Raw genomic sequence first — 25,028 nt, 5'->3', positions numbered from 1 at the left:
ATGTTTTGATTTACCCTTAGGTATAGTCTGTCTCATTTCAATAGAGAGTGATTCCTTGTGAGCTAATTGGCACGCGATGTATAGATATGATATATGTAATCTGTTCATTCTGGGAGATGTGATCCAGTAATAAGACATTAAAAAACTCACCAAGACTACAAACTATACACAACTACTCTCCTCTATTTGAACAATTATTGGTAGTCTGGTACACTCAAAGGCATTTACATGTGTACATGTATATGATAACTTAAAATCTGACCCTGATTTCTCAAATAGAACTGAAGTGCGAAACTGACTTGAGTACAAAAAAAATTCAGAAGTCGCACTTATGAAGGAGATGAGCTTATCCAGGAATAAATTGCAATGGTTGGTGCCTAAACTGGGTTGAGAGCTTGAACTGGTACTGACCGCTGGTCAGTGGTTTCTCTGGGTACTACTCTGGGTTTCCTAGCTCAGACCATCTAAAAATGACCCTGGTTGTTATTAGAACATTAAACTAATCTGAGTAATCAAACCAAAGCCTACAGCTAAAATCTAAAAATTGTTTCTGGTATTACTCAGGTTTCCTAGCTTAGACCTTCTAAATCTGGCACTTCCTTGAATGACCCTGGCTTTTATCAGGACATTAAACTACCGGTAATCAAACTAAAGTCTATAAAATCTAGAAATTATTTCAGTTGGGAATTAATTGAGGCCTATGTACATTATCAGTCATTGTATCTATAGTTATACCTTTATTTATCTATATAAAATATTGATTGGCAATTCTAAATCACAATGATATTTACAATCACCACATCATTATTATTATAAGGTGTTAGTGTAAGTACTCCTATATAATACTGTATTAGTAGTGATTAAGAGACCTGTATGAGTCGGCCGTCTGACCATAATCCTACTTCTCAAGGCTACAACGTCATGTACTGTAGTTTTTAGTTTAAATGTACTGGACCTTTTTTGTACACTATTGAATAATGTTATTTTTTCTTCCTGCCCTTATGTATAGTTTACACAAACGAAGGCTATCTTTAGAATAATTGACAGTCTGCTTATTAGATAGATTGATTACTATAGATTGGGTACAAATATTATCTAAATTGCAGAAAAAGTTAAAATGGAAGTTAGGACCAGGAAGTAGTTTGAAGGGTCAATGGTATTAGACAGTGTGTGTTAGTACTGATATAGCCACGATTCTAGGTCATTGTTAGTGGAAATCATACCATGGAACTCTTTAAGATTTGTTGTGACATTAATCCTGAACTGTCCATCAATTACAGGTATGATGACACTGATAAAGTCTGTAAAGATCAATATCACAAAACATTATTTAAAATACACACCTGACAAACAGGGAGTCAGTTAATAATTACTGTAATTAAACAGATAAACACCACATAGCTACATAGTTATGATATTATCAGTTAATTTTCTCTAACTATAGAACTTTGGAAATTGTTCGCAATTTAGTAAAAACAAGTCAATACTAAACAACTAAATGTCCTAGATACCGTACTCATTTTACCGATTGTCAGCTGTCAATAAAACTGCCTGTGTAACACATACCCCGGGTAGCTTCCCATTTTGTATTGTCTATGCTACGATGTTTCCTCTGACAATTTAAAGGTACACATGCATCTATGTGCACAGGATACTGAATGGTGATCAGTCAATACGGATGGAGTTTACATTTTAACTTTACATTAGTTTAGGGTTAAGGAGTCTGAGGGAGGGGTTTATACACAATAGCTGGATATTTTCTAAAGTACTGGTATGTTTCAGTGAGAAAGCACTACAATGTGACTGGCTTGGTATGTTCAACAGTTTGCTTCAGTGAGATAGAACTATAATGTGACTGGCTTGGTATGTTCAACAGTTTGCTTCAGTGAGGTAGCATATAATGTGACTGGCTTGGTATGTTCAACAGTTTGCTTCAGTGAGGTAGCACTATAATGTGACTGGCTTGGTATGTTCAACAGTTTGCTTCAGTGAGGTAGCACTATAATGTGACTGGCTTGGTATGTTCAACAGTTTGCTTCAGTGAGGTAGCATATAATGTGACTGGCTTGGTATGTTCAACAGTTTGCTTCAGTGAGGTAGCATATAATGTGACTGGCTTGGTATGTTCAACAGTTTGCTTCAGTGAGGTAGCACTATAATGTGACTGGCTTGGTATGTTCAACAGTTTGCTTCAGTGAGGTAGCACTATAATGTGACTGGCGTGGTATGTTCAACAGTTTGCTTCAGTGAGGTAGCACTATAATGTGACTGGCGTGGTATGTTCAACAGTTTGCTTCAGTGAGGTAGCACTATAATGTGACTGGCGTGGTATGTTCAACAGTTTGCTTCAGTGAGGTAGCATATAATGTGACTGGCTTGGTATGTTCAACAGTTTGCTTCAGTGAGGTAGCACTATAATGTGACTGGCTTGGTATGTTCAACAGTTTGCTTCAGTGAGATAGCTCTATAATGTGACTGGCTTGGTATGTTCAACGGTTTGCTTCAGTGAGGTAGCACTATAATGTGACTGGCTTGGTATGTTCAACAGTTTGCTTCAGTGAGGTAGCACTATAATGTGACTGGCGTGGTATGTTCAACAGTTTGCTTCAGTGAGGTAGCACTATAATGTGACTGGCTTGGTATGTTCAACAGTTTGCTTCAGTGAGGTAGATAGCTCTATAATGTGACTGGCTTGGTATGTTCAACAGTTTGCTTCAGTGAGGTAGCACTATAATGTGACTGGCTTGGTATGTTCAACAGTTTGCTTCAGTGAGGTAGCACTATAATGTGACTGGCTTGGTATGTTCAACAGTTTGCTTCAGTGAGGTAGCACTATAATGTGACTGGCTTGGTATGTTCAACAGTTTGCTTCAGTGAGATAGCACTATAATGTGACTGGCTTGGTATGTTCAACAGTTTGCTTCAGTGAGGTGGCACCGAGAGTAGGCATATTCTGTATTATTGTAAGGATACAATAACATTAAACATTTTATATCTTCTGGTATGTGTGTGATGGTGAAATACCGTAAGGTTGTGTGAGGAGGAGGAGTCTGGTATGTGTGTGATGGTGAAATAACAACGGGTTGTGGTGGAGGAGGAGGAGTCTGGTATGTGTGTGATGGTGAAATAACAACGGGTTGTGGTGGAGGAGGAGGAGTCTGGTATGTGTGTGATGGTGAAATAACAACGGGTTGTGGTGGAGGAGGAGGAGTCTGGTATGTGTGTGATGGTGAAATAACAACGGGTTGTGGTGGAGGAGGAGGAGTCTGGTATGTGTGTGATGGTGAAATAACAACGGGTTGTGGTGGAGGAGGAGGAGTCTGGTATGTGTGTGATGGTGAAATAACAACGGGTTGTGGTGGAGGAGGAGGAGTCTGGTATGTGTGTGATGGTGAAATAACAACGGGTTGTGGTGGAGGAGGAGGAGTCTGGTATGTGTGTGATGGTGAAATAACAACGGGTTGTGGTGGAGGAGGAGGAGTCTGGTATGTGTGTGATGGTGAAATAACAACGGGTTGTGGTGGAGGAGGAGGAGGAGTCTGGTATGTGTGTGATGGTGAAATAACAACGGGTTGTGGTGGAGGAGGAGGAGTCTGGTATGTGTGTGATGGTGAAATAACAACGGGTTGTGGTGGAGGAGGAGGAGTCTGGTATGTGTGTGATGGTGAAATAACAACGGGTTGTGGTGGAGGAGGAGGAGTCTGGTATGTGTGTGATGGTGAAATAACAACGGGTGTGGTGGTGGAGGAGGGTTGGTATGTGTGTGATGTGAAATACAGGGTGTGTGGAGGAGGAGGGTGGTATGTGTGTGATGGTGAAATAACAACGGGTTGTGGTGGAGGAGGAGGAGTCTGGTATGTGTGTGATGGTGAAATAACAACGGGTTGTGGTGGAGGAGGAGGAGTCTGGTATGTGTGTGATGGTGAAATAACAACGGGTTGTGGTGGAGGAGGGAGGAGTCTGGTATGTGTGTGATGGTGAAATAACAACGGGTTGTGGTGGAGGAGGAGGAGTCTGGTATGTGTGTGATGGTGAAATAACAACGGGTTGTGGTGGAGGAGGAGGGGGTATGTGTGTATGTGTGTGATGGTGAAAATAACAACGGGTTGTGGTGGAGGAGGAGGAGTCTGGTATGTGTGTGATGGTGAAATAACAACGGGTTGTGGTGGAGGAGGAGGAGTCTGGTATGTGTGTGATGGTGAAATAACAATGGGTTGTGGTGGAGGAGGAGGAGTCTGGTATGTGTGTGATGGTGAAATAACAACGGGTTGTGGTGGAGGAGGAGGAGTCTGGTATGTGTGTGATGGTGAAATAACAACGGGTTGTGGTGGAGGAGGAGGAGTCTGGTATGTGTGTGATGGTGAAATAACAACGGGTTGTGGTGGAGGAGGAGGAGTCTGGTATGTGTGTGATGGTGAAATAACAACGGGTTGTGGTGGAGGAGGAGGAGTCTGGTATGTGTGTGATGGTGAAATAACAACGGGTTGTGGTGGAGGAGGAGGAGTCTGGTATGTGTGTGATGGTGAAATAACAACGGGTTGTGGTGGAGGAGGAGGAGTCTGGTATGTGTGTGATGGTGAAATAACAACGGGTTGTGGTGGAGGAGGAGGAGTCTGGTATGTGTGTGATGGTGAAATAACAACGGGTTGTGGTGGAGGAGGAGTCTGGTATGTGTGTGATGGTGAAATAACAACGGGTTGTGGTGGAGGAGGAGTCTGGTATGTGTGTGATGGTGAAATAACAACGGGTTGTGGTGGAGGAGGAGGAGTCTGGTATGTGTGTGATGGTGAAATAACAATGGGTGGTGGAGGAGGAGGAGTCTGGTATGTGTGTGATGGTGAAATAACAACGGGTTGTGGTGGAGGAGGAGGAGTCTGGTATGTGTGTGATGGTGAAATAACAACGGGTTGTGGTGGAGGAGGAGGAGGAGTCTGGTATGTGTGTGATGGTGAAATAACAACGGGTTGTGGTGGAGGAGGAGGAGTCTGGTATGTGTGTGATGGTGAAATAACAACGGGTTGTGGTGGAGGAGGAGTCTGGTATGTGTGTGATGGTGAAATAACAACGGGTTGTGGTGGAGGAGGAGGAGTCTGGTATGTGTGTGATGGTGAAATAACAACGGGTTGTGGTGGAGGAGGAGGAGTCTGGTATGTGTGTGATGGTGAAATAACAACGGGTTGTGGTGGAGGAGGAGGAGTCTGGTATGTGTGTGATGGTGAAAATAACAACGGGTTGTGGTGGAGGAGGAGGAGTCTGGTATGTGTGTGATGGTGAAATAACAACGGGTTGTGGTGGAGGAGGAGGAGTCTGGTATGTGTGTGATGGTGAAATAACAACGGGTTGTGGTGGAGGAGGAGGAGTCTGGTATGTGTGTGATGGTGAAATAACAACGGGTTGTGGTGGAGGAGGAGGAGTCTGGTATGTGTGTGATGGTGAAATAACAACGGGTTGTGGTGGAGGAGGAGGAGTCTGGTATGTGTGTGATGGTGAAATAACAACGGGTTGTGGTGGAGGAGGAGGAGTCTGGTATGTGTGTGATGGTGAAATAACAACGGGTTGTGGTGGAGGAGGAGGAGTCTGGTATGTGTGTGATGGTGAAATAACAACGGGTTGTGGTGGAGGAGGAGGAGTCTGGTATGTGTGTGATGGTGAAATAACAACGGGTTGTGGTGGAGGAGGAGGGTCTGGTATGTGTGTGATGGTGAAATAACAACGGGTTGTGGTGGAGGAGGAGGAGTCTGGTATGTGTGTGATGGTGAAATAACAACGGGTTGTGGTGGAGGAGGAGGAGTCTGGTATGTGTGTGATGGTGAAATAACAACGGGTTGTGGTGGAGGGGGGGTTGTGAGGAGGAGGAGGAGCTGGTATGTGTGTGATGGTGAAATAACAACGGGTTGTGGTGGAGGAGGAGGAGTCTGGTATGTGTGTGATGGTGAAATAACAACGGGTTGTGGTGGAGGAGGAGGAGTCTGGTATGTGTGTGATGGTGAAATAACAACGGGTTGTGGTGGAGGAGGAGGAGTCTGGTATGTGTGTGATGGTGAAATAACAACGGGTTGTGGTGGAGGAGGAGGAGTCTGGTATGTGTGTGATGGTGAAATAACAACGGGTTGTGGTGGAGGAGGAGGAGGGTGGTATGTGTGTGATGGTGAAATAACAACGGGTTGTGGTGGAGGAGGAGGAGTCTGGTATGTGTGTGATGGTGAAATAACAACGGGTTGTGGTGGAGGAGGAGGAGTCTGGTATGTGTGTGATGGTGAAATAACAAGGGTTGTGGTGGAGGAGGAGGGTGGTATGTGTGTGATGGTGAAATAACAACGGGTTGTGGTGGAGGAGGAGGAGTCTGGTATGTGTGTGATGGTGAAATAACAACGGGTTGTGGTGGAGGGGAGGAGTCTGGTATGTGTGTGATGGTGAAATAACAACGGGTTGTGGTGGAGGAGGAGGAGTCTGGTATGTGTGTGATGGTGAAATAACAACGGGTTGTGGTGGAGGAGGAGGAGGGTCTGGTATGTGTGTGATGGTGAAATAACAACGGGTTGTGGTGGAGGAGGAGGAGTCTGGTATGTGTGTGATGGTGAAATAACAACGGGTTGTGGTGGAGGAGGAGGAGTCTGGTATGTGTGTGATGGTGAAATAACAACGGGTTGTGGTGGAGGAGGAGGAGTCTGGTATGTGTGTGATGGTGAAATAACAACGGGTTGTGGTGGAGGAGGAGGAGTCTGGTATGTGTGTGATGGTGAAATAACAACGGGTTGTGGTGGGTGAAATAAAAGGGTGAGGAGGAGGAGTCTGGTATGTGTGTGATGGTGAAATAAAACAACGGGTTGTGGTGGAGGAGGAGGAGTCTGGTATGTGTGTGATGGTGAAATAACAACAGGTTGTGGTGGAGGAGGAGGAGTCTGGTATGTGTGTGATGGTGAAATAACAACGGGTTGTGGTGGAGGAGGAGGAGTCTGGTATGTGTGTGATGGTGAAATAACAACGGGTTGTGGTGGAGGAGGAGGAGTCTGGTATGTGTGTGATGGTGAAATAACAACGGGTTGTGGTGGAGGAGGAGGAGTCTGGTATGTGTGTGATGGTGAAATAACAACGGGTTGTGGTGGAGGAGGAGGAGTCTGGTATGTGTGTGATGGTGAAATAACAACGGGTTGTGGTGGAGGAGGAGGAGTCTGGTATGTGTGTGATGGTGAAATAACAACGGGTTGTGGTGGAGGAGGAGGAGTCTGGTATGTGTGTGATGGTGAAATAACAACGGGTTGTGGTGGAGGAGGAGGAGTCTGGTATGTGTGTGATGGTGAAATAACAACGGGTTGTGGTGGAGGAGGAGGAGTCTGGTATGTGTGTGATGGTGAAATAACAACGGGTTGTGGTGAAGGAGGAGGGGGGTGGCTACCCTTAAATTAGTAAAGACATTAAAGCTGCTCTCTTTCAGTGTTAAAAAAAATGTATCTGTTTCTAATGGACAAGTACAGCAGTTTATGAAATATATATTGTAATCATCTCATCTAATTCACCTTTAAAGCACAAGTTTGTAATAAATCCTTTAAACAATTTTGATGTGTGATTGATGACATAGAAGATCTACTGCAGTATATGACTTTTGGTAAATTAAAAAGAGGTAAAAATGAAGTTTAATGGATTCCAATCTCAGTAAGATAGAGATCTACATGAGCCAAATTATTTGCTAGTTCTGACAAATTCTATTACTTTTATACAGAACTATTTGAATATCAGTGATGTTTAAATATGTCAAGATTATCAACAAGATTTTATTGCTTTGTATATCATTTTACGACCTCAATGTGGTACTTCATTTTGTTTGCAATACACATTCTGTTATGTCTAGTTTATTTGGAGTGCTCAATGCTTCAAGTAAAACAGTTTTGACACTTTGGAAACACAGGCTTTCATCATTTCCAAAACAAAGCAGTCTTTTGTTCCAGTAAAAGTGCCGCTCTTTAGTTGAGTGTTGAAAAGTTATCATTAAGTTTATTTTGGAACCATTAAATTGCTGGTGTACCTACATTGGACATTGAGTATGATATTGATTTAGGGTTCTTTGGAGTTTGAGGTGTAAAGCTGTGAGGTATCAGAAGCCAGGTAACTATATACAAATAGAACCTATAAAGTTAGTGCAGCACATTATTGTACAATCATACATGGGTCTGTCAGGTAGCTCATCTACCACAATAAAAGATTTTGAATTGTCATGATCAAATCGAGACTTTTTTTTAAAGGAAAATGATGAAAATTTACTTATGAAAAATAATACATCCTTGTGTTTCTTAAAGTCTATAAATTATACATAATTATAAAAACAGTCCATCTAAATCATTAAATTGAATAACCCTACCAGTCTGACACATTATAAATAATTATAAAAACAGTCCATCTAAATCATTAAATTGAATAACCCTACCAGTCTGACACTTTAGAGATAATTATAAAATCAGTCCATCTAAATCATTAAATTGAATAACCATTCCAGTCTGACACATTATAAATAATTATAAAAACAGTCCATCTAAATCATTAAATTGAATAACCCTACCAGTCTGACACATTATAAATAATTATAAAAACAGTCCATCTAAATCATTAAATTGAATAACCCTACCAGTCTGACACATTATAAATAATTATAAAAACAGTCCATCTAAATCATTAAATTGAATAACCCTACCAGTCTGACACATTATAGATAATTATAAAAACAGTCCATCTATATCATTAAATTGAATAACCCTATCAGTCTGACACATTATAAATAATTATAAAACAGTCCATCTAAATCATTAAATTGAATAACCCTTCCAGTCTGACACATTATAAATAATTATAAAACAGTCCATCTAAATCATTAAATTGAATAACCCTACCAGTCTGACACATTATAAATAATTATAAAAACACTCCATCTAAATCATTAAATTGAATAACCCTACCAATCTGACACATTATAGTGATAACCATACTACTGAAGATATTCCTTTACTTTAAGGAATTCCTTAACTTATTTTTAATTCCATGGGAAAGCATTACAAAAGTTAAAGAAGGCTCCTTAACTTATGGAAAATTTGAAGTTAAAAATTCCTTAAAGTTAAGGAAAATTGGTGAACCAGGATATCCCTACTAGTCTGGCATGTTATAATTCTATCGACAGAAAAATCATTTGATGTTTCCTTAATGTTTGACATGATAGTCATGCTTCCAGATATTATAAAGTCTGGATTGATCTATGGTCAACAACATCACACTGTCAAAAGATAATTTAACTCTGAACTTTCTCCGCTGTGATTATTGTAAGGTATCCTATGATACAGCACATTTATCAATGGTACTGAATGATTGGCGTACCCGGATATAAGGGGACTGTCAAACATAGACTAGTAATAAGTAAAAGGAATTTAAATAGCCTTTAATTCCGTCTTACTAAGAAACCATAAAATTACCCCTCACACCTCAAACGTCTGTAGGAGGTCCAATTTCATAATGGCTAGTCATGTTTCAACCCGATGAAGGAACTGTTTTCCTGTGGATAAATATTTATACCCACTTTGATTTCATTATGTTTATTTCTGGTAACAGGACGTTAGAATTAGTAATTGTGTGATTAAGTATAGCTTGTTTTGGTGTCATTGATATAGCAGAGTAATTTGTTCTCTCTTTAAATAGTGGTAAGGCCAAGCTATAGTAATTTAGTGTTTCTTTGTGGTGACCATTATGTTCTTACTTTTACATGCTATTGTAAAACTTATTACTATCAATAGTTGTGTAACAATGTGTGTATGTAATCCGATTCAAATAAAAAGTGAAGAAATGAAAATTGAGGTAGATAACATATTTGATAGAAATCTTAAGTCGAGATCCAAACACAGATAGACTTAAAGATGCTCCACCACTGACAAAAAAAAAATTGTAATTTTTCACTATCAAAAACAGGAGCAAATGATTTAGTATTTTTCTTCAGTTACAAAAGTTACTTACTTTACACCATTTTCACCATTGAAAAGTTTGAGCTTCTAATTTTACTTCAAGTATATATATATACACGATGAAACACCAATTATTGTTCAAATGATGAATATCATTTATGCTCTCTCGGCGATGGAGCATCTTTAAGGTAATGGTCAGGTGATCCAGTTCTTGGACACAGTGACATGATCAGGGAAAAACCAACGAAGGACGGCATTGACACTGGGATGATCATTGACAACCTGCTAACTAAATTGATAGAGCTGATCCAGCTAGTGTTTGGGGGTCTAGCTAGGGTTTAAATCAAATATATATATAGTTTTGCTGCTACATTTTGTTATCTCCCAGCTGTTGCAAACCTGGCTATCAAGGCAAAACAGATGTACCTATGATGGTAGTAAAATGGCTGACAATCTTGTGTATCGTTGAGGTGGAAAACTTTGGAGAAGAAAAGAATTAAAAGTGTAGCGAGACTGGACTGGGTTGATCATTGGCAACCAGGTTGTTCATTATGTTGAGCATCTGACGAGTGTTCAGAAGCCACAAGTTTGAACCCCAGGTTGGCTGTTGCATTTTCTCCTTTATTGTTACATACCTATCTATATAAAAACTGTGCAGGCTATATCTCTCGTAATGCAATGTTCATGTGACAGAATTTACTTGAGTATGAAATGGTATAAAAATGATTAAAAATTTGCAGTATATATATACAATAAATCGAAAATAAATAGAATACATTCTAATCATAGATTGAAGTATTTATGTTACAATAATTCTGTTGTCAAAGCTTGTGGTACAGATTTAATAGTCTTCAGACTTTATTGATTTTGGATGCATATGGAGTAATTTTAACTCAATCAATTTCCACAAATAAAGCAGAAATCACTAGAGCATTCTACATTGCATCACTGCATGTTATACAATGTAGATTGCTCTATTTACATATGTATTATTTACAGTTTTAGTTTTATATATAATTTCTCCAGACCCTAGATTATTGCTAACAAATTTGATTTTTATCCACTTATTAAAAATGAATCACTTGAAACACATTAAAAATGAATCACTTGAAACACATTATATTTCTAAGGCTTTGTAGTCCTTAAAATAGATGTATATACCAATAATATATTGACAAACATGTTTACAAGGATGTATAGTTAGTTTTTCAGTGACAACATTCTTTATTGCTGCCAAGGGAAATAATCCAACTAAAGGGAGATGACTCCATGGAAAAATTGTTATGTGTTAATAGTCATATAGCTATGGCATTTGTGGTAGCTTAAAGATGCTCCAACGCTGACAAAAAGTATTTTTTCTCTATAAGAAACTAGGACAGAGGAATTAATATTTTTCTTCAATTACAAAAGTTATTTATTTTTCACAATTACCGCCATTGAAAAGTTGGAACTTCTCATTTTACTTCAAGATAAGAATATTAAAAAATAATGAATTGCTTCGAAAAAACTTCTTTGCTCCAAAAGCAAAATAAATGATGTTATATTGATTTTTGTGTTAATTAAACATGTATATACACGAATAAACACCAATTATTGTTCAAATGATGAGTATCATTTTTGCTCTGTCAGCGGTGGAGCATCTTTAATGTTTTTTGAAATATATACTGTATAACAAATAGATATATATATACAGATATAACAAAGAAACATTTATTGTTTTCGATAAGCTATTTATACACCTTGATGCCTAGCTTTACCATGCAGACGTGGGTACTCTATCATTATTATCCTTACTTGGGATGACGTTAGGGCTAATTGATATATTGATTTCAGCCTGGAATGATTGGCAGTCTATACACATCACACATTCCACTTGTTTTTCTGATCAATATGAATGGCTATTAAAACATTTCCATAATCCCACATTTTTTACTGGTCATTATCACTGTCGGCTTATACAGCTGAATACCAGGACGATTTACACAGAACTCTTCTGTGTGGAGGGGGATTGTGGACAGAATTGATAGCCAAATCGTCCTATCAAACTGTCATTGGAAAAACAGATACAATGTAAATAACTGTTGCAAACCCTGCTTAATTCTGACATACCATGCTATGACATTCTGCACCAGAACAGAAACAATAATATAATTCCACCATCAGTAATGCGTTTGTGTAACTCTTAAACACTGTCTATAGTCAGCTAAAATTTTCAAAAAACATTTGTTACAGAAGCGACCTGGTAAATAAAAAGTATTCATCGGAACAGACAACCAACCAAGAGTTACTATTTGAGAAAATTTGGTGGTGTTTGTGTGGGAATCGCAAATAATTTGTTTTACAGAGACTGTGTTAGTATCAAAATACCTCCGTTGTCTTTATCATGCAACTTCATTTTATTCTCCTGTTAGCAATATGGGCATAATATGGGGTCTGAATAGTTGCATGAAGGCTTTGCTTATATTGCAAGTATCTATTTGTCATATTGAAATGGAGAAAGTCCAACAACAGATTGCATATTTATGACAATGCAAATCGGCCTTTTGATCTGTGCCAGGTTCTGTGACACCAATCGTTTCCTGGCCGATTTTCTCCCTTTGTTGTGTGGCGTTGTACAGATTCTTCATTGTGCACTTTTATGCATTTTTACCTGAGCGGTATAAAAGGGTCAGGATGACCTATAGTCATCATGTTTCGTCCGTCGTCGTCCGCCGTGCGCCGTGCGCCGTGCGCCGTGCGCCGTCCGCCGTGCGCCGTGCGTTAACTTTTCACATTTTGAACTTCTTCTCAAGTTCTACCAGTGCGATTTGGCTGAAACTTGCATGAAATGATCCTGACATGGTCCCGACAAAGTGTTGTTATTTTTCGGGTCGATCCGAAATCCAAGATGGCCGCCACAGCCGCCATCTTGAAAACACATTTTGAACTTCTTCTCAAGTTCTACCGGTGCGATTTGGCTGAAACTTGCATGAAATGATCCTGACATGGTCCCGACAAAGTGTTGTTATTTTTCGGGTCGATCCGAAATCCAAAATGGCCGCCACAGCCGCCATCTTGAAAACACATTTTGAACTTCTTCTCAAGTTCTACTGGTGCGATTTGGCTGAAACTTGCGTGAAATGATCCTGACATGGTCCCGACAAAGTGTTGTTATTTTCCGGGTCGATCCGAAATCCAAGATGGCCGCCACAGCCGCCATCTTGAAAACACATTTTGAACTTCTTCTCAAGTTCTACCGGTGCGATTTGGCTGAAACTTGCATGAAATGATCCTGACATGGTCCCGACAAAGTGTTGTTATTTTTTCGGGTCGATCCGAAATCCAAGATGGCCGTCACAGCCGCCATCTTGAAAACACATTTTGAACTTCTTCTCAAGTTCTACCGGTGCGATTTGGCTGAAACTTGCGTGAAATGATCCTGACATGGTCCCGACAAAGTGTTGTTATTTTTCGGGTCGATCCGAAATCCAAGATGGCCGCCACAGCCGCCATCTTGAAAACACATTTTGAACTTCTTCTCAAGTTCTACCAGTGCGATTTGGCTGAAACTTGCATGAAATGATCCTGACATGGTCCCAACAAAGTGTTGTTATTTTTCGGGTCGATCCGAAATCCAAGATGGCCGCCACAGCCGCCATCTTGAAAACACATTTTGAACTTCTTCTCAAGTTCTACCGGTGCGATTTGGCTGAAACTTGCATGAAATGATCCTGACATGGTCCCGACAAAGTGTTGTTATTTTTCGGGTCGATCCGAAATCCAAGATGGCCGCCACAGCCGCCATCTTGAAAACACATTTTGAACTTCTTCTCAAGTTCTACCGGTGCGATTTGGCTGAAACTTGCATGAAATGATCCTGACATGGTCCCGACAAAGTGTTGTTATTTTTCGGGTTGATCCAAAATCCAAGATGGCCGCCACAGCCGCCATCTTGAAAACACATTTTGAACTTCTTCTCAAGTTCTACCGGTGCAATTTGGCTGAAACTTGCATGAAATGATCCTGACATGGTCCCGACAAAGTGTTGTTATTTTTCGGGTCGATCCGAAATGCAAGGTGGCCGCCACAGCCGCCATCTTGAAAACTCATTTTGAACTTCTTCTCAAGTTCTACCAGTGCGATTTGGCTGAAACTGGCATGAAATGATCCTGACATGGTCCCAACAAAGTGTTGTGGTTTTTTCGGGTCGATCCGAAATCCAAGATGGCCGCCACAGCCGCCATCTTGAAAACACATTTTGAACTTCTTCTCAAGTTCTACCAGTGCGATTTGGCTGAAACTTGCATGAAATGATCCTGACATGGTCCCGACAAAGTGTTGTTATTTTTCGGGTTGATCCAAAATCCAAGATGGCCGCCACAGCCGCCATCTTGAAAACACATTTTGAACTTCTTCTCAAGTTCTACCGGTGCGATTTGGCTGAAACTTGAGTGAAATGATCCTGACATGGTCCCGACAAAGTGTTGTTATTTTTCAGGTTGATCCAAAATCCAAGATGGCCGCCACAGCCGCCATCTTGAAAACACATTTTGAACTTCTTCTCAAGTTCTACCGGTGCGATTTGGCTGAAACTTGAGTGAAATGATCCTGACATGGTCCCAACAAAGTGTTGTTATTTTTCGGGGTCGATCCGAAATCCAAGATGGCCGCCACAGCCGCCATCCTGAAAACACATTTTGAACTTCTTCTCAAGTTCTACCGGTGCGATTTGGCTGAAACTTGCATGAAATGATCCTGACATGGTCCCGACAAAGTGTTGTTATTTTTCGGGTCGATCCGAAATCCAAAATGGCCGCCACAGCCGCCATCTTGAAAACACATTTTGAACTTCTTCTCAAGTTCTACCGGTGGGATTTGGCTGAAACTTGAGTGAAATGATCCTGACATGGTCCCGACAAAGTGTTGTTATTTTTCGGGTTGATCCAAAATCCAAGATGGCCGCCACAGCCGCCATCTAGAAAACACATTTTGAACTTCTTCTCAAGTTCTACCGGTGCGATTTGGCTGAAACTTGCATGAAATGATCCTGACATGGTCCCGACAAAGTGTTGTTATTTTTCGGGTCGATCCGAAATCCAAGATGGCCGCCACAGCCGCCATCTTGAAAACACATTTTGAACTTCTGCTCAAGTTCTACCGGTGCGATTTGGCTGAAACTTGCATGAAATGATCCTGACATGGTCCCGACAAAGTGTTGTTATTTTTCGGGTTGATCCAAAATCCAAGATGGCCGCCACAGCCGCCATCTTGAAAACACATTTTGAACTTCTTCTCAAGTTCTACCGGTGCGATTTGGCTGAAACTTGCATGAAATGATCCTGACATGGTCCCGACAAAGTGTTGTTATTTTTCGGGTCGATCCGAAATCCAAGATGGCCGCCACAACCGCCATCTTGAAAACACATTTTGAACTTCTTCTCAAGTTCTACCGGTGCGATTTGGCTGAAACTTGCATGAAATGATCCTGACATGGTCCCGACAAAGTGTTGTTATTTTTCGGGTTGATTCAAAATCCAAGATGGCCGCCACAGCCGCCATCTTGAAAACACATTTTGAACTTCTTCTCAAGTTCTACCGGTGCGATTTGGCTGAATCTTGAGTGAAATGATCCTGACATGGTCCCGACAAAGTGTTGTTATTTTTCGGGTCGATCCGAAATCCAAGATGGCCGCCACAGCCGCCATCTTGAAAACACATTTTGAACTTCTTCTCAAGTTCTACCAGTGCGATTTGGCTGAAACTTGCATGAAATGATCCTGACATGGTCCCGACAAAGTGTTGTTATTTTTCGGGTTGATCCAAAATCCAAGATGGCCGCCACAGCCACCATCTTGAAAACAAATTTTGAACTTCTTCTCAAGTTCTGCCGGTGCGATTTGGCTGAAACTTGCATGAAATGATCCTGAATGGTCCAGACAAAGTATTGTTACATCTAGATCTGGTTGATCCCAAATCGAAGATGACTACCATGACAATATATATATCTAATTAATTTCCTATATGTTAAGGCCCTTGGGCCTCTTGTTTGAAATAAAATTTGTTGAAAGAAATTGAAAATGATCCTGACATGGTCCTGACAAAGGGACACCATATATAATTAATTTTACTATGGCCAAGGTAGTCAGATGACCGTTAAGGCCCTTTGGGCCTCTTGTTTACCTGAGTGGTATAAATCACAGTCAAATCTCACCTGTAGGTCGGGCCATCACACTGTATGTTTGTGGTAAAGTTCTAACAAGTATCAGCTCTCTTAAACTGAAGCCCAAATCACAGTGAGCTTGAAAAGTTTCATTTAATGCTGCTAATTGAAGTGAACTAATAAAAGTTCCATAGTTCAGCAACAATTGTAGTGAACTTGAAAAGTTTCATAGATAAACTAAAGTGATCTTGTCAAGGTTTCATGAATAAGCTTTTAACACAGTGATCTTTCACATCACCTCTAATAGCTAGATTCATTGGAAGAAAATGATTAATAAATTTGACTTTTAATACTTCATTAAATGTGAAACACTGTCATATTAAAATTGTCATAACGACATGTACAAGCAAATGATTTCTAAGTTTTCTAGTATCTAAGTTTTGTGCAAAGGTTTGGGCACACACAAAAAAAGAAGCTAAAAATACTAGTTGATATATTTTTTTAGCGCGTCGTAAACCTTTAAAAGGAGCTAAAAAATACTGTATTTTTAGTTGATTCATTTTTTAAACGCGTCGTAAACCTGTGGTTTTGTGGTTTCTATCTCATCACATGTGTCTGATCTCTGTAAATGACACAGTGATATGTAAAGTAAAATGTCAGAGTTTGTACATAAAGTGATTTCTACAATACCAAAATCATTGGTGTATAATACCATAATGTTTTCTTGACTCGGTGCCATTAAGATATATTTCTGTCTGATCTGATGTAAAGACTCTGCTTTCTAAGGGTTACTTTTGTACATGTCCAGGTGAGAGGTCAAGGTTGTTCAGACAGAATGGTGACCTTTTGTTAGAGTGCTATAGAATCAGGAGCTACACATGCCCTTCATTACAGATTCTGTATAGATCGTGCTGACGTAAAGCATGAAAGGGGCACACAATAGATCCGTAAACTGTTTACTAACACACTAAATTTGATATACTCTATATTTCTGTGTTAACAGGTGCCCCGATCTTCGGTATTATCACGCTTCAATGCTCCAATACGATTCCTGACATATTGTTTACATGCCATGAAAAATTGCTTGAGAAATTTGTCATATCGTCTAAATATATTTAGATATGAACCTTGTGAGAATTGTTTTGAGTTGAGTTTGAGTTCCAGCTAATGTTTAACCATATTTGGATATGACCTTTGACTTATCAGAACAGGTGTCCATAATGTTATACAAAATTAAATAAGACTTATGATGGTAATTTATTTAAATTACAGGTGTTTAGATAACAAACTGTAAAGTGAAAGCTCATCAATCTTCATGAAATTTCAATAAGTTATTTCTGTTGCTTCCATTTTGTTAATTGTTAATAATTTATCTTTATTCAGGTTTCAAGCAGCAGTCGGTATATTCTTTTTGGCAATTTGATAATAAGTTCAACATTGAGCTAGAGCTATGTTTTGATGGTTCAGTAATTATAATACCCAAATTCATTACGAGCTGAAAATTTACTCAGCAGTTTTCTGGAATGGTAATTTTATACGGATATACATCACTGGTATGACATAATAAAGTATTAATATCTGAAGTTGAGTCCAAAACACATTTTGCGTGAGTGTATAGAAAGGCTGAATGCTTAATCCTTTTTAAATATTGATAATAGCCTAAATAACACATTATTTATGTATACAGAATACTTCTGATTGATAAGGCTCTATATTTAACTTTAGCAGTCTTGTGTCTTCGTATTTGTAGTGATATGTTCTTAGTATATTGAGCAATTGCAAGGGATAGTCTAGGGCACTGGTTTCTCATCATTTCTTGACACAAAAGTTCACCTCATTATATAACTTCAGTAAAATAAAATGATTTAAGTCTGTTTTTAATTTGAATTTGTCATAATAAATTTGAGCTTGATTAACATGCATGTGCTATTTCTTGTCACTGAGTACTTTCTTGAGTCCTAGCTTGTACATCCTGAACATGCCTGTCAATCCAGATTTCATTTAGCTGATTTTGGCTTTCGAATTCACAAAAGTGTAACTATTATTGTAAGGAAGGGATGGGGGTGTTTTAAAGTTAATACCGATACAGTACATAATTTAGATATGATTTACAAATCATCCCTTCCCAAACTTTTGAACATTTTTAACTACACCTACAAAATGGTTATTACTTAAGTAAAAAATACTATACGGTTGAATAATTCCATAGAAGTGTAGTACAAGTTGTAGCCTTATAAGTATACAGTTATGGATGTGGACATTATAACTGCAATCAATGAGAAAATCAGGTATATTTTCAGCTTCATTTGTTACATCTAATTGAAGAATCAATTTTCGGGCTATATTTTGACCGAAGTTAATCGACCTGATGACTATAAAGGTATGTTTTATCTTAACTACCCAGAATTTCTCTCCGGTATTTAATCATTATAGGTCAGTGTGGCAGTCAATAAGACCAAGCAAAAGAAAATTGTTGTAATCAGCAAACAGTTCCCAGTGTTGGGAGTGTTGGAGCCAACCATGGATGTTAGTGTTTATTGTATAATGTTAGTGTATGGAACTTTATAAGAAAAACTGAAGAGTTGAATGTCCAGGACAGGATCATTACCGTATTCAACCCAATAAGTGCCAGTGCTACAGTGACAATGTGGTCAAAGTATCCAAACAGGTACTCTGGCTTTCTTTCATCTCTTAAACCTGGCACATACATACATGAACCTGGCTGTACTGTTAAAAAGACATAAAATAAAATACTTAGCACATACATGTAGTTGTGCTATGATCGACAAAGAATTTCAAATATGACATACAACTTAAAATTATCTCCAAGCATCTTCTACCTTATGTACATATAACTTTAATTAGTATTTCTCTACCATTTAACAATTTCCTAATTAGGTTACTGTTTTATTACTATGCTTGATCAGATAAATTGTAAATGTGTATTTTTTCTTAATTAAGGCATTTATAGAGACGCGAGTATGGCACATTTTTTAGCCATTAATGTCCTTTCAAAATTATTCAATATTTGGTTTTGTCTGTATATTTGTGCTACCAGAATAATAATGATTATCTCTCCAATTAATTGATGGGATTTGCTTAGATTTATTTATGATATTTTGTAGACAGTTCAGTAATGTAAGGCAATTACCATCACTATCTGAAAAATGTTGATTGAAAACCTATAATGATGCTGTCACCGGTTGGTATTTAAAAAAAATACCATAAGGAGTTCTGATTGAATCTTTAATTTAGTTTACTGAGAGTTAATTTAAATTTAGCCTGGTAAAGGTAATTAGTATTGGTATTATAGAATGTTGCTAGGAAACTAAAAATCAGGAACTTTGATGTTAAGAGAAATTAACATCTTGCAATTCAATATATGTCTAGTGAGTATACCATTAAGAAGTTTCCAGTCCATTGTAGTTTCTACCTGCACTATGTTAGTCATCCTGTACAATTCTGTCTTAGCATTTTAAAAAGTTATCTGCCCTTACAGCTAGGTATTGGTTGTGATGCCATATGTTTGTAAGCATAGTGTCATATTTATCAGAGAAAACAACTTTGATTTTGCTTACACATTATAATAATGATGTCACGAAAGGGGGAGATAAATCTATAATTAATGCATTACATACTTTCTGCACTGCAGTATGGTATATTTTTACAATGATATCTGTAGAGAAAAAACAAAACATTAGAAATGAACTTGAAGGATTTTACTACTTATATGACATTATGTGATTTATCAGAATTTAAGATATGGTACGTATGGCTTGTAGAATGTCAAATATTGTCAAACGTCATTCATAAATATTGCTAACAAAATGTATTAGTTTATTATGTCATACAGCAGCTGTCAAAACAATGACATCAATTAGGGTCATCTGGGTTTGTAAACAAGAAGTAATTAACCCAGGGATGAAAGTGTCAATATGATACAGTAATGTATTTATGTAACATTTGTGTACGTGACTCGGACAATTCTACACTAGCACTTTTACTAGAGCACCTGTGTATGGTTACGGTATCGAACCATTTCTAATGGTCTGCAGGGGGTATGACTGTAAAACAAATGAAACATTGTTACAAGTATTTGTTAATGGATATATCAGCTGTGAATGTATCCAATGATTTAGTTTAAGGAGTGTAATTGAATAATGTTTTTAATATTCACCATCAATATATGTTTGAGTTCCCTACGTCAGAGTTGACCTGCGTCAGAACTACCCCTGTCAGCAGTATATAGTCTACTTCTGATGTATAAGCCAGCCAACCTTCAAACCTTGTCCATTAGTCACATCTATAAAAGGAATGAAAAAACCCACCCAAGTGAAAGCAAACATTTTGGTAGAATTGATTTTCCCAGAGTCAAGAAAGCAACTTTAATTGTGGTCAAAGTTTGTAAATAAAAGACATTAATTGATCTAAAAAGTAAAGGTTTTGTGAGAGGAATAAAGGGGACGACCTACTGCTATGTACCATTTTATTTCTGTTTGTACAAGATGTGTGAAGTTTTCTTTAGATGTACCTCCTAGGTGTATTCTAAATGTTAACTTCAAATAAACGCAAAGTTTGAAAAAAGGTCGCTTTTAAAACTAGATGTTATACTGCCAAACCGACTAGCTTTGACCACTATCTCTTACATCAATAGTCTCCTTAATTGAACTCTGACAGGGAACACACTACTATATACTTACTCAGTATATACTATATTTTGTTAACTGATGCATAGTTTGTAAAAGGGGATAAGTAATATTTTATCTATCTACAGCATCTCAGAAATTTAAACAAATTGCACATACTTTTAAGAAGATATTCTTTGTTAAAAATTTAATGTTTCTACATTTCCCAGAATTTTTTGTTTTTTTTTCCCCCCAACTATTCCAGATCTAAATAACACAAACTAAAGGCAATTTATATCCACAAACGTCAGGTGTTGTATTGTAAAAAATGTAGAATTCAAACCAAGGCCTTGGATCTCACTCTCCTCGATTAAGTCATGTTTGTTGTTAGAATGTTTGTGTGTTAAGTCATGTTTGTTGTTAGAATGTTTGTGTGTTTTATTTCTATTGTTTTCCTTGATGGTATCCCTGTATTGTGACTGTGGACAATCGCTTGACGTCATCACTATTGAATTCCGTGCCACTCAATTTTCGACAAGCACAGCCTAGCACAAATAAATGTTATTACCACTGTTATAAAATTTCTCAATCGTAACTTGTCAATTTAAATTCTGGGACCATATTATATACAGACTGGCCAGCTTAGTGGCTATGTTTGTAAATAATATTGTGTAAACATTGCTCAGTCATGCTCAGAGTTTTAGATTATAATCCCTCTGTCTCCATCATAGACTGGTTATCCCTTTGGATTTATTTTAGTTTGACCTTGTAGAAGTGTATAGAACATGGTATTTATGTGGATGGCAAAAATCAAAATCAAGGCCATGACAACAATAATCAGAGATAGAGAGGGTTCCACTGATAGAGAATCAACGTATTCTTCTAAACCTAATCTACATTGTAAGAAACTCTGACGGTTTCGTCCATGGTCAGAGGTCCATGGTCAGAGGTCCACTGATAGAGAATAAATAAAGTATTCTATACCTAATTTACATTGTAAGAAACTTTGACGGTTTGGTCCATGGTCAGAGGTCCATGGTCAGAGGTCCATGGTCAGAGGTCCATGGTCAGAGGTCCATGGTCAGAGGTCCACTGATAGAGAATAAATAAAGTATTCTATACCTAATTTACATTGTAAGAAACTTTGACGGTTTGGTCCATGGTCAGAGGTCCATGGTCAGAGGTCCATGGTCAGAGGTCCACTGATAGAGAATAAATAAAGTATTCTATACCTAATTTACATTGTAAGAAACTTTGACGGTTTGGTCCATGGTCAGAGGTCCATGGTCAGAGGTCCACTGATAGAGAATAAATAAAGTATTCTATACCTAATTTACATTGTAAGAAACTTTGACGGTTTGGTCCATGGTCAGAGGTCCATGGTCAGAGGTCCACTGATAGAGAATAAATAAAGTATTCTATACCTAATTTACATTGTAAGAAACTTTGACGGTTTGGTCCATGGTCAGAGGTCCATGGTCAGAGGTCCATGGTCAGAGGTCCACTGATAGAGAATAAATAAAGTATTCTATACCTAATTTACATTGTAAGAAACTTTGACGGTTTGGTCCATGGTCAGAGGTCCATGGTCAGAGGTCCATGGTCAGAGGTCCATGGTCAGAGGTCCATGGTCAGAGGTCCATGGTCAGAGGTCCACTGATAGAGAATAAATAAAGTATTCTATACCTAATTTACATTGTAAGAAACTTTGACGGTTTGGTCCATGGTCAGAGGTCCATGGTCAGAGGTCCACTGATAGAGAATAAATAAAGTATTCTATACCTAATTTACATTGTAAGAAACTTTGACGGTTTGGTCCATGGTCAGAGGACTCCATTGAAGATGTTGATTATGTTCTCCAAGTCTGACACATAAATTTAGCACATAAATTTATTGATTTGTGAATTTCATAAGTTGGAACATGTTTTTAACCTTAAACAAAACATTTTGTGTAGGACCAGACTCTTCTAATGGTTTGTACCTATTAAATACAACAAGATTTTGTCTATTTCTAGTTGCTCTGTACCTTTTGAGACCTGTGTGTTTATATTTGTCAGATTTAATTAAATCACTTTAGAAAAAACAATGTAGCACATTCTAAAAGTTGTAATTGTTTAATGTTACAAAGATACAAATATATTTGGGTTGTCTCCCCTTTATAAATCATTTATATGTTGAGTCTATCTATTATCAAATTGTATCAGGAGCTGCTCTTGTCCTTTACAAAATTATTAATTTTAAAAGAACAGCAATTATCTGTCCTGTATAAAGTTAGAGAACAATATATTAGATATCCCCATTACAAATGTTTCAGTTATTTAGAGAACAACTTCCAAACCAATTCCCCTTTACAATGTTGTGATTGTTTTCTGTTACAAAGATACATATAGTTAGTTTCTACATCAGGCAGTACCCGGTACTTTTTGCTGGTTGAACCTGGCTGTGGTACCGCCTGATTTGGGCTAAATTATGTTATATACCATACAGATGGTATAGAAAAGTACCCTCTGAAATTGCAATTGTACCGCCCCTGAATAATAGGTTGTCTCCCTTTTATAAGTCATTCATATGTTGAGTCTATCTATCATGAAATTGTATTAGGAGCTGCTCTTGTCCTTTACAAAATTATTAATTTCAAAAGAACAGCAATTATCTGTCCCATATAAAGTTATAGAACAAGGAATTCTTTCTATTCCAGCATTACCGAAGCCTCCCCCTCCTATAGTTGGTAAGGTGACCCATCAGTCTATAGAGCTGTACTGGGACGAAGCACTACTTCATGCCTACAGTGTCGGAAACAAAGCCAACGGCAAGATCAAGTGTTTCTTACAGGAGAAAGACCGCGGTGGACAGTGGTGTGGTGCTTACACGTAAGTTTTTACAGTGATTTTAGACTGTGCGCTGAATTTGGATGATGTCTTCTTGGAGACGGCTCATTTTATTTATTATATAGGAGTCCTGAAAACAGTGAAAAATGATTGTTGTAGACTGGTAAGGCATCCAGATAGCAAAGAGATCATAGAGCAGTATATCAAGGTATCAAATAAGTTCTTGTCATAGAATATGAGCTGTAGAATGTCAATTGCAAGGAGTTCAAATATCAAATAAGCTCATTTATGAAAGTGGAATGTGAAAGAGATTGTATTTGAGTTCACACAGAAAATGGTTTCTTGTCATAAAGCTCATTCAGTAGAACATCTAGGAATCAGGTAAGGTAGCAGAGAAGTCATTTGGAAGCTTAATGTCTAGAAGTTGAGAAATTACAGAACTCATTTGGTACATTAAGTGAAGAATTAAAGCTTATTTGGTAAATTGTCCTGAAAGTCAAATATAAGATGAAATACCTGGTACTGGTAGTTCATTTCATAGATTGTCCGTAGTCCAAAGAGCAAAGGACTTTCTTGGAAAATTGTCTTTAATGCAAAGAGTGATGGGCTCATCTAGGAGATTGTTTTTGAAATCTGACTTCAATTGGTTCAAAAGTTCTTTCTGTAGATTTTTTTAAAGTCCAAAGAGCAAATGGCTAGGATGTCTAGGACCTGGGGGACAAATAAAAAGAGTATTCAGGATGAAGGAATCAAAGCTTGTCCAGTTCTGTTGTTGAGTTTTGATCAAATATATTGTAGAGAATATTTAGCTTATTTCCATAATGTGTTGATTTAAGTCTGCAATACTTAAAATCTCACCAGAATTTCTATATTGAGTTTCAAGTCATAGCTTTTGATGTACCGGTATGTTTTTTCAAGTATATTGACAGTACAGTACTGGACTGTTTTCAAAAGCAAATATTTGAGTCTAACACCTTGGATAATAAGAAAACAAGACTTGATAAGTTGTTTTATCAATACTTGCAAAGTATCATTATATATTCAGTTTGCTTATGAAATTACACACATAAATATGAATATTATTAGTCCTTATCCTTGTATTTCGATAGAATTTCCAGTACTGTTGTACTAAATACAGTGAATACATACATATCTATGTAAATACTGAGAATATTTCTATGTAAATAGTGGTATTTATTATGGGTATTGCCCCACTGCGTAATTCCCATGGCCGACCATTGACATTACAAGGCTGGTTGATATGGTATATTGGTGTTTTGATAACGTCTCAAGTGTTCAGGGCATTTTACTTTCACTGATCTACCACAGTGATTTTCTGCAGCCCACCGGAATAAATATTGACACAGGACAATCTTTGAAACGTTCCAGCGATTACATTGACGACCGCGACTGTTTACGATTCTAGGTTGTGGTCTGGGAGTTAGTTAATAGTCTATACACTAAAGCAGATCATCTGGATGTATCTGTAGATGTAGAT

General features: G+C 38.2%; 1 protein-coding gene across 1 annotated transcript in view; it reads left to right on the top strand.

Moving 5' to 3' along the window:
- Nucleotides 1-25,028, top strand: part of LOC138334283 (fibronectin type 3 and ankyrin repeat domains 1 protein-like) — a 51,337-nt gene that overhangs the window by 4,060 nt on the left and 22,249 nt on the right. The window contains exon 3 of the mRNA XM_069282919.1: nucleotides 23,401-23,572. Within this exon, the coding sequence (XP_069139020.1) occupies nucleotides 23,401-23,572 (172 nt within the window). The remainder of the gene's footprint in view (nucleotides 1-23,400; nucleotides 23,573-25,028) is intronic.

This window comes from Argopecten irradians, chromosome 11, assembly GCF_041381155.1.
Source record: "Argopecten irradians isolate NY chromosome 11, Ai_NY, whole genome shotgun sequence".
In the NCBI taxonomy this organism is placed as follows: domain Eukaryota; kingdom Metazoa; phylum Mollusca; class Bivalvia; order Pectinida; family Pectinidae; genus Argopecten; species Argopecten irradians.
The sequence above is the reverse complement of the archived record's forward strand: the minus strand, read 5'-3'. Positions and strand labels throughout refer to the sequence as shown.